This window comes from Aspergillus ruber (assembly GCF_000600275.1).
Source record: "Aspergillus ruber CBS 135680 unplaced genomic scaffold scaffold00002, whole genome shotgun sequence".
Taxonomy (NCBI): Eukaryota; Fungi; Ascomycota; class Eurotiomycetes; order Eurotiales; family Aspergillaceae; genus Aspergillus; species Aspergillus ruber.
Genome location: NW_024467298.1, coordinates 1,214,771 through 1,224,580, shown reverse-complemented (window position 1 = coordinate 1,224,580; position 9,810 = coordinate 1,214,771). Strand labels below are relative to the sequence as shown.

The window sequence follows — 9,810 nt, the reverse complement described above, 5'->3', positions numbered from 1 at the left end:
TGAGTAACATTGGCTTTCTTGTAACGCAAACCCATAGGCCGAATAAACCGCTCATACTTGACCGGTCTCCGAGTGAAATCACCACCCACAAAAGTAGGTTTGGTAATCATCCTCTTCCACGACTTCTTAGCCGTCTTCTTACCCGTGTTCACAACCTTGAACATCTCTTCCTCACTAATACCCTTAACCTTGGGCAACGGCACCGCAAACTTAGCCGCCTTCTCATTCCGCTTATCCTTAATAGCACTCGACAAAGCCTTCGCATTCGTAGCCTGCGAACGGTCCAACAGGTACTGCGGCAAGGGTGTCTTGGAGGGCTCCTCGGGGGCAGAGGACTTGACGTTCTTCTCCTCCTGCGCCTTGATGCGTTTCTTCATCTGGATCTTCTCCGCATGGCGCTTCTGCTGGTAGAGCTTGGCTCTCAGGCCGCGCAGGTTCTGGGCATCTTTAGATTGTTGGTGGTGTTCACGGGCTTGGCGCTTGCGGGATCGTTCCTCGTGGTCGAGGCGTTTGCCGTGCTGCTTTTGCCAGCGTTCGATATACCTGTTTTTTGTCAGTTGCTGTGGTTGCTGTGGGTGTGGTGGTTGGGGTTGAGGTGACGAACTCGTTCTGAGGCTGTATTTCGATATTCGTTAGCTATAGTTCACAATGATATTTGAGGCTTGAAATAGATACGTACCATGTTGGTTGTAAATGTTGATGGCTTGTAGTGCTTCTCGCCTCGTGGTTGAGAGTAGAGAAAAAAGTCGTTGCGGCGGCAGGTCTTGGCAGCGATAAATCACGTGGCCTTATCGGCTGCAATCTTCGACTACACACAAAATGAATTCAAATCAATAGAAAACCAGAAAAGGAGATAGACAGCAAGAATCTTAATGTGATTAGAAAGGTATTGATGGTGGAGCCATATAAATATGTCCAAGATATGAAGAAATTGCAACGAATTAATATCACGTGACTACGGCCACCCGCGCGGCCACTTGCGCGCTCTGGAATTTCTCCAGATGCCCGCCGCAGCTTCAACTTTTCGCACTGATTGATCCATTATATTCCAAATCGCCTACTCGGGGCCCTTAATAACCCCAATTGCAACCAGACAGACACAAGGACGACAAGTGCAACACTTCACCATGTTGGCCCGCTCCATCCTCCGCAAGGCCTTGGCCCTGCCATTCGAGCAGACACCATCATCAACCACACTTTTCCGGGCCACTCTATCCACAACAACATCGACATCGACGCAGTCCCCGAACCCAGAAACCCCATTGAGCGCATCGCCCCGTGCAGAATTCAATGACCCCACACAACAACAGCACCAACCACCCGTCACACCCTCTGCTGCTATCAGATCCGCCTCGACACCCTACACTACCCCCAACACATCCAGCCACATCCCCATCCACAAACAACCACTTCCACCGACATTCGAATCGCCCCTGAAAGTCACAAGCTCCCTCCTCGAGCTCCTCCCGCACCTTGTCGCGCAACGATCACACTATATCACCGCGCACGTCCATGCGAAGCCCTACCTGGTGACAGCGGGCGACCACCTCCGTCTGCCGTTTTTGATGGCCAATGTGCAGCCTGGTGATGTTATCAGACTTAACCGGGCGTCTGTGATTGGTTCGAGGGACTTTACGCTGAAAGGGAAGCCATATATCGATGAGCGGATGTTTGAGTGTCGGGCACGGGTTGTGGGTGTTGATTCGGAGCCGATGCGGTACAAGGAGAAGACGAAGAGGAGGCAGAGGCATGTGCGGACTATTAAGAGTAAGGAGCGGTATACTATGCTGAGGATTATGGACGTTAAGGTTAAGACGGAGGAGGAGTTGGTAAAGGAGGGGGCTGTTGTTGTTGAGGGTCAAGACCAGGCAACGCTGGAGGTTAAGTCGTGATTTGTGAGCTCTAGAGTATTTCACGGACATGTTGAAAAGGAGAATGGTTTTTTTAAGGAAAAGTCACGTTCAATGATGGGTTACTGTCCTCCTGTCCTTGGGGCTGGGCATGCTATGTACAGATAGGTTGATTGCGCATGTATCTATAATGGATTTTCTGTCTACTCTCATCCAAGTTCCAGCACCAAGTGAGATTCAAGCATTTCATAACTATCACTATCCAGACCTATGAGCTTGGCAAACACGCTACATAAAAACATCATTCATCATAACCAACAAAATCAACCCAAAATATCATCCGCAATCTTCTCCGCCAACGCATAAACCGTCGACTGCGGATGTCCCGGCGGTAACAACGGAAAACTACTCGCATCAACAACCCTCACTCCCTGCACCCCATACACACGGGCAGAACTATCCACAACAGCCATGCTATCCCTCTTCTTCCCCATCTTACACGTACAAGCCGCATGGAACACAGGCCTCGTACTCTCCTTCACAAACTCGCGTATCTGCGCATCGCTCGTCACGTTAGCACCCGGGTAGTACTCGACGGATTCCGCAACGCCCATCTTCGACAGGATGGACCAGATCTCCCGTGTACGTTTGAACGATTGCACGGCTAGATCCATGTCTGCCGGGTGGGAGAGCCAGCTCGGGTCGATAAGGGGCGGTGTTGTCATATTGGGCCCGGAGAGGGAGACAGTTCCGCGGGAGAGAGGCGCAACAAGAGCGATGTTCAGAGTTGCGTAGTTGTGGCCGTCGAGCGGGTCGACTGGCTGCTTGACTTGATTATCGCCGTTGAAGGCGGCGACGGGGAGGTATTCGAGCTCGGGCCAGTCCGGGGGGAAGGTTGCTAGTGCAGTGATGGATGTGTTGGAGAGATTGGAGCGGTAGGGCTCTGGAAGCTTCTCCCAGCCGTAGTAACCCGGACCGAAGATGGAAAGTGGGCCTGTGGCATGTTGAAGAAATTTGTTTGCGTTTTCAGCAGCGAGAGTCTTGTTATTTTCTGATGCGGAGTTTGTGAGGACATTGACGCGATGCGCGGTGCCGAATACTGGGTGGTCGAGCATGTTCTGGCCGACACCTGAGAGGTTGGAGAGACAGGGGATTCCGAACTTGGAGAGGTGCTCGCATGGTCCGATTCCGGAGACCATGAGGAGTTGAGGGGATTGTAGAGCGCCCGCGGAGAGGATAACTTCGCTGCGAGCGTTGAGGGTGAAGTTGATGGGTGGTGTGCCGAATGTGCCTCCTGTTGCGACTTGAACTCCTGCTGCAGTTTTGGTCGAGTCGAAGAGAATCTTCTGGGCTAGGGTGTTTTTGTAAACTACTAGGTTGGAGCCATTGTTGAGGGATTTCTTAAGGAAGCTGGATTCAGAGGTCGAGCGGTGCGCGTTCTCGGGGTTGATAGTAAAGGTTGCATATGCTGAGCCTAGCAATCTGCCACTGTTGAAACCGTTGATTTGACCCATGCCCACTGCGATGAAGGCCTTGCGAACCCAGGTACCAAACGCGTCGACGGCATTGCTGAATGAGACTTCTAGCGGACCTCCGGAGGAACTGAATGCATCTGCCGTTTGGCTGTTCGTGGAATTGGTGTAGAGCTCCTGATTCGGGGGCGTATAATGGCAAGTCTTCTTGTAGTATGGAAGTAAGTTATCAAACGTATAACTCTGGTCGTCTACCTCATCCGCCCACCGTTGCATACTGTCAACTGTAGGCCGATGATAAAGCATGAAATTCCTAGCCGAACATCCTCCCAGCGTCTTCCCACGCGCATAGTGCAGCTTCCGGCCACCCAAAGCCTGCTGCGATTCCGTGCTAAATCCCCAATCAATGAGCGGGTTATACGAATTAGGCTTAGATCCGGTAAACTGGGATGAATACCCAGGAACGACGGAGTAATTGCCGTTATCGATCTCGTTGAAGCCACCGGCCTCGACGACCGCGACGCTGGCCGATTTGCTCTCTGCGAGTCGGCTGGCGATTGTTAAACCGGCGTTTCCACCGCCGACAACGACGTAGTCAAAGGTCGCATTTGTTCCGGGAATGCCAAATGAGTTTCCGAGGATGCTTCCTGTCACTCCGTAGTCCCAGAGATTAAGGTGCTCTTGTGCGGATGCAATGGCCAGAAGGCCTAGGAGGAATAACTGAGAGAGACGCATTGCGATCACCTCAGTGAAAGAAAGACGGTCGACTATTGCAATTGACCGAATTCAAGCTAGTCAAGGGAAGTTGGTCATTCTATGGTCGCGTCACTGTCATGGAAAAAACGTTAGCCGCAACGAGGAGATAAGTACTGTGGAGAAGCACAGTCCAGGGACTCAACAGTGCTCCGTATATGCCCTTTAATACGGGCAAATTAAGCATTCCGATCATTGCCAGGAACAGGGGAATTGCTCGATACGGTGGAGCTTGCTGCTAAGGAGTCCGGTGCTGTTCCGAACTGTCATTTCGCGCACGAAGTCGGAATTGACTGCGGCATGGTATTCTTACATTGAGTAAAGTCGTGACTTTGGATGTTTGGAGCTTTACTATGTAACGAGAAGGCCTTGGAATAGACAGATTATACTCAGCACGTTGAATTAAGGCAGTGCTACCGGAAACGAATTAGCGCACATTTGCACGTGGTCTGCCATGGTTGTCCTTATTGTTATTTCAACTTCATTGATAAACGTACCTGCATATAGCATCCTGAAAGATTTCTGAGCTCACGTACGATTATTCTTCCGGATGCTATAGTGATGAGAAGGGTATAAAGATTTCAAATGATCCAGCGACAGCTCTATGCTGGAACTAACAAAAGACAGAAAAGAATCATACAGTTGAGGTGATCGCATAATCCTGGCCTCTACACTTACTAAACCTCCCCAGCCTGCCTCCTAATATACCTCGTAACCTCATCCATCACCTCTGGCACCAACCACGGCGTATGAGCTGCCTTAATCCTCTCCGTCTCAAACACCGCCCCCTTCTGCCTCGCCTTCTCGACCATAGCTTCCTGGACAGCCAGTAGGAGCGCGCGATCATTTTCACACAGGAGATACGAGCTGGGGACCTCTAGATAGGCGGCACTGGTGGCAGGCGAGGTATTGGAAGCCCAGGCATGCGGACGGAGAGTTTTAACCCATTCATGACCGTTGGGGACATCATGGAAGAAACGGGCGAATGGATCACTGGCGGTTACGGTGCCGTTTTCAATCTGTGTTTGAATTAGCCTATGAGCCGCCTATAAGTATACGGGTATGTGAATGAGTGCGCTTACATCCCGTACAAACCAATCCGCCGGCCCCCCAAACGCATCCAGCAAACTCTCCCCAGGTTCCGGTATAAACGCCGCAATAAACACCAGCTTCACAACACCTCCCTCCTTCCCTTCCTTTTCCCGCACTTTTTTACTTAACCCATCCAATGCGCTGTTCACCGGGAAGCCGGCCCAGCTGTGCAAAACTATAACAATATCCCGACCCGCATCTGCCTCGCACTCGACGAGTGTGCGGACAGCGCTAATGTCTAACTGGAGATCAGTGACGGTTGTTGCTTGCTGAATGGCAGGGAAGGCGATTGTGTGGCAGGTGTAGTCGGGGAATTTGGCGATTAGGGGATCGAAGGCTGTTGGGGGGTACCAGGCACCGGGGGCGAAGATTAGGGTGGGTTTTGACATTGTGAGTGTCAACTGGGAGTTTAAAGGTCTGAGTGAGTTATTTCTTGTGATGTCTCGTGGGCAAGACTGGTAATAACTGTCATGAGTTTATAGCCCCAAATAATACCCCGCACTAATCATTATTGTTGTTATGGAGTAAAGATGCCCCTCGTACGAAGTATACTAGGTATCGGAAGCAGTCCAATCGGAAGAAAATTGCATTGGCCCGGTATTCGCACAGAGCATCGTAGATTTAACCTAGTTTTCCGATTCTTCAACATTTTAAGATATACCCGAAATGCAAACATATCTACCCAACCGTCATAAATCATGAGCCGCAATAGTTCTATAACACCTAAGCCCATATCCTCTATAATAACGCCATATATCCCAATAATCCCAGTAAACCGCCCCTTGAAACATAATCATACACACTGCTGCGCCTCCTTCCCAAACCCACTCGACTCAGCCCGACTCCTCCCCCCAGTCGCAACCGACGGTATCGATGGCGCATACCCATACTTATCAAACCCCATCTCATACCCCACCCTCGTATGCGGCATCGACGACGCCCTCGATCTTGACCCATCCGTAGCAGTAGTAGCAGTAGGCAACCTCGCAAAACAAACCGTACTCCCATCAGCCTCAGTCTGCGACGAGCCCAACTGCGACAGGCGAATAGGCAACGAATACGAAAGCGTGTGCGATCCAGACCCGCTTTCCTTATCCGTGGAATGGCGAGTAGCGTCGTATAGTTGTCTGAACATGGGGCGGAGAGTTGGGAGGCAGGCACAGATTATGCCGACGGATTGCTCGATAGAGGACCATGTTGCTGTGTCGATTGTGCTGTACATGGGGTCGTTGGCATCAGAGAAATCGAAGGCTATTATGCGGAGGACGGAGACGATACAGACGCTGGGTTTGTCAGATTGGGCTGGCATTGGATGGGGAGGGGGGCTTACAATCCACCGAGGAGGAATATTCCCGTTAGTATTAGCTTTTGGCGGAGACATGTCTTTACACGACAGGTCATCGGGAACGGTAGGCACAGAACCAACACATCCAGGAGCATGTTGACGATACCGTTCCATCGGTAAAAGTTGACTTCGTCGATGCAGGACCCTTCTTGATGTCTATACCAATAGTACGAGACAGGCGAGCAGCCAGCAATGGTGACGATAGTGCAAGCAATAAAGTATGCCGTGACTAGAAATGCTGAGATTCCTAGAGCCCAGCGAAACCCCGAGACGACGCCGAAAATTCGGTGGTAGAGAAGTAACAAAGAGGCTTTGGTGAAGACGGCATTGCAGAAATACGTTATTTGTACCGCGATGAAGCTCTATAGCAGTCAGCTTGCATTCTCATAGTATAAGGCCAGGTGAACCCGTACTATCTGAAAGTTTATGACTTTTTCGGACGCTACGTATTGAGTATGCCGGCCATGGTCATACATCAGAACTTGTGCCCATCGTGTAGCTGCCATTCCCCAGTTGATCACCTAGAGTCATTCAGTAAACCTGTTTTCTCGAGAAATGCTAAAGAAAACGCACAAGAGCAGCCGCAATAGTATAATCATCCCACCAAAGCCCAACCCGCGAAACAGTCCGCGCGGTAAACCGCAACGCAGTGATAACAGTAGCCGGCACCACAGTCACAATAGTCCCAATCCATATGCGATAGGCGATATCATCGCCCGGATCTTCATCCATGCGGTTCATGGCTGGCAGACATTGCAAGAGAGACACATCGTCGATGATATCAAAGAGCAAAAGAGAGGGGAGAAGGTGAGATCGCAAATTTCCCTCGGGCCAGATAATAGTCAGATAATGGCCCAAGGTGCGGTGCCAATAGAAGAGGGATTATTGCAATGATTTTCACAGCACGGACTTTGCTAGTAGTTACCGGAGGCGTGGTTATTGGCAGCGCTGCTCCCAAGCTTCCGGAGAAGGACCCGTCAAGTAAATTTAATGGATATGATGCCGCGCAAATATTCCGCCTGCACAGAACGGAAAATTTTATGTTATCGAGTATTCCGGCGTGGCTATGTCTTCTACGGAGCATATCATTTAATTTGAACAAGGGTGACCCCGTACAGAAGGACTTTACGTAGTACACACCTGGCAAGATCGCACCAACACGGAATGTTTTTAGCAATAACATAATAGCCAGTGGACCGTGTATACCATAGACTAATGATATCATGAAGGATGAACACCTGGAGGACGGAACCGCGGCACTGGCGTACTCAATTATTCTATCGGGGTATTATTCGCTTCTTGTCGCGTGCTCAACCTATCAAGAATGGTAAGTCCGCGTCGAGATCGTCAGGGCGATGGCAATTATTACCTGCATACAGGAGATTTGAATCGTCGTGATGGTTACCAAAGACGGTGATGATGGACATTTTCTCCACTGCAGGACTCAGTGAGGGAGGATAATGCTCGCGGAGACCGAGTCATTGGATTTGTTATCAGATGCTTCTAGTTAGAGTAATCCGTACTTCTGGGACTCGGGTTAGGTTCGGGGACAAGGAAATTACTGCAATTCGCGGTTATATACTCTGTACCATCTCGAACAAATGGCTTGTAGGTATGACCACAGCGTCCGCTCAGTCATACTTAAGTCACATGCTAAGCTTAGTAGCTTGTAGTCTTTTACTAGTAACTGATTTCTGACTCAATGGTGGGATTGAGCCCCTTACCTTGACTGAAACCCTATCAAATTCCATTGATAGTATAGGCTTGTTCAATGCTGTAACACTGTTTCTACTTCCTGTTCGAACTTTGAAGTGTTGTCAGGTGCAATTTTGAATAAAAAGATTGGTGAACTTCTAAAAAACGTCTCTATATATTAATTAAATAAGGATAATAATAACTTCTCTTTTGTACAACTAGTACTGATCGCCTTGTATGTTGTTCTGACTGTGGGCGTGGTACTGGTTGCATATATGCCTTGAATATATATTTTGAGGCTTTGAGTACGGAATAAAGTCGTACATTTGTTTTTCATTGAGCCTGAGCTGCCTGCATCAGTGGAAGCCCAGAAGCATGAAAGATGCGAGGATAATGAGTTTGCCCATTATAAGTGTGAATGTAGATCGAGAATGTGAGATTCATTTAATCATCGATTTTGCGGATAGCCCGAAGATTTCAAGATATAGAAATAATATATAAACTGAAGTACGTAACAATACGGACGAAGAATGTATGAATTATGCAGTCACGACTTTAGTTGTGTTTGTACCGATTGCACGTCATTTTGGGTTCCCAGAACACAAATTTGGGGCCCCAGTGTTGGGTTTGGGCCGAAGGACTTAACCCAAAACCAGCGCTGGAGTTGAAGATTTCGACCCAAACCTAACCCAAACCTAGGTTTGGGTTAGGGTTTTTTGGGTTTTGGCGATGTCTAGGCTTAGGGTAGGATCAAGATGCCAAGAAGAGCGTGTATAGGCAGCTATGCAAAAAAGACATCAAAACTAGCAGTAGCAATAAGCCCTGGAATATCAATTTTCACATGCAAAAGATTCAGACACTTAAAGAAAAGACTATATGTGCTCTCCGGCCCACAACATTGATATTATGGCGAGAAACAACGCTGGGCCCAGCAAGACCATCGTACAAGGCATAATTTTTTTTTTTTTTGTGAAAAAAAAAGCAAACAAGGGAATTACAACATTAGAAAGCAAGTGGTGTGTAGATGAGCAGACATGTCATGGGCCGGTTGCTTGTGTGGGTTCATGAGTCTTACCATTCTGGATCCTAATTTGATCGGAAAGTCCTGGTGGCCATAGCTTGGCTCACTCATTGTACGTGCACTGAATTCCTTTTCATCAACATAACTAACCTTCGAAGTAATCAAAAGGAAAAGGAGGATGAGTCAATGGATAAGGATAAAACCTACAAGTGCCTGCAGTGCCATGGATGGATATAAAACTAGTCATTCAGTAGGGCAGCGGTAGTAAGTCTCCCATTTTTTACTCTCATTCTTTATTTTCTTTGTTTTCTTCACATTGTTCATCTCCTTCTCTTTTCATCTACAAGTTGAATCAAATTCACTCCACTAACCGCGCGCAATGATTCCAGGTGCCTCCATTTTTGTTGTGCCTCCATTTTATATCCTAATACCACAGGCATCATAATTGTGCCACTTTGTTCCCAATTCTTCATGTTTATAGATTACTCTTTCTGCCCTGACTAGAACAGATCTAGACGGGAGTGCGCGCTTAGTTTAAGACTGAATATGTTGGGGTTTTATTATTCTGTCTGTGGCTTCAAT

General features: G+C 48.6%; 5 protein-coding genes across 5 annotated transcripts in view; 1 reads left to right on the top strand and 4 right to left on the bottom strand.

The window, feature by feature from the left end:
- Nucleotides 1–860, bottom strand: part of EURHEDRAFT_408478 (rRNA-processing protein NSA2) — a 1,522-nt gene extending 662 nt beyond the window's left edge. Inside the window, exons 1-3 of the mRNA XM_040780837.1 lie at nt 680–860; nt 605–615; nt 1–543 (exon numbers count right to left, since the gene is read on the bottom strand). Coding sequence (XP_040642902.1) covers nt 1–543; nt 605–615; nt 680–682 — 557 coding nt within the window. The 5' untranslated portion in view covers nt 683–860. The remainder of the gene's footprint in view (nt 544–604; nt 616–679) is intronic.
- A 91-nt stretch (nt 861–951) lies between these two features.
- Nucleotides 952–2,271, top strand: EURHEDRAFT_408477 (mitochondrial 54S ribosomal protein bL21m). Its single transcript, XM_040780836.1, has one exon. It carries the CDS (start codon nt 1,128–1,130, stop codon nt 1,890–1,892), a length of 765 nt encoding a protein of 254 aa, XP_040642901.1. The 5' UTR covers nt 952–1,127; the 3' UTR covers nt 1,893–2,271.
- On the bottom strand, nt 1,822–4,443 carry EURHEDRAFT_408475 (GMC family oxidoreductase). The gene is made up of 2 exons (XM_040780835.1): nt 4,389–4,443; nt 1,822–4,150 (listed from the first exon to the last, which is right to left on the bottom strand). Exon 2 carries the CDS (start codon nt 4,055–4,057, stop codon nt 2,174–2,176), a length of 1,884 nt encoding a protein of 627 aa, XP_040642900.1. The 5' UTR covers nt 4,058–4,150; nt 4,389–4,443; the 3' UTR covers nt 1,822–2,173.
- Nucleotides 4,444–4,575: 132 nt separating this feature from the next.
- On the bottom strand, nt 4,576–5,768 carry EURHEDRAFT_408474 (alpha/beta hydrolase). Its single transcript, XM_040780834.1, has 2 exons — nt 5,158–5,768; nt 4,576–5,094 (listed from the first exon to the last, which is right to left on the bottom strand). Exons 1-2 carry the CDS (start codon nt 5,554–5,556, stop codon nt 4,753–4,755), a joined length of 741 nt encoding a protein of 246 aa, XP_040642899.1. The 5' UTR covers nt 5,557–5,768; the 3' UTR covers nt 4,576–4,752.
- A 192-nt stretch (nt 5,769–5,960) lies between these two features.
- EURHEDRAFT_541056 (uncharacterized protein) lies at nt 5,961–7,272 on the bottom strand (the record flags this gene model as incomplete). Its single annotated transcript, XM_040787384.1, has 4 exons — nt 7,086–7,272; nt 6,926–7,033; nt 6,498–6,874; nt 5,961–6,450 (listed from the first exon to the last, which is right to left on the bottom strand). The coding sequence occupies exons 1-4, from the start codon at nt 7,251–7,253 to the stop codon at nt 5,961–5,963; spliced, it is 1,143 nt and encodes a 380-aa protein (XP_040642898.1). The 5' UTR covers nt 7,254–7,272.
- Nucleotides 7,273–9,810: the final 2,538 nt, after the last annotated feature.

Excerpts from the sequence above, each read along its gene's own strand:
- EURHEDRAFT_408477 (XM_040780836.1), top strand. The coding sequence starts at position 1,128 with ATGTTGGCCCGCTCCATCCTCCGCAAGGCCTTGGCCCTGCCATTCGAG.
- EURHEDRAFT_408475 (XM_040780835.1), bottom strand. The coding sequence starts at position 4,057 with ATGCGTCTCTCTCAGTTATTCCTCCTAGGCCTTCTGGCCATTGCATCC.
- EURHEDRAFT_408474 (XM_040780834.1), bottom strand. The coding sequence starts at position 5,556 with ATGTCAAAACCCACCCTAATCTTCGCCCCCGGTGCCTGGTACCCCCCA. Across the intron at positions 5,095-5,157 it reads CGGATTGGTTTGTACGGGAT|ATTGAAAACGGCACCGTAAC; the intron begins GTAAGCGCACTC and ends ATTCAAACACAG.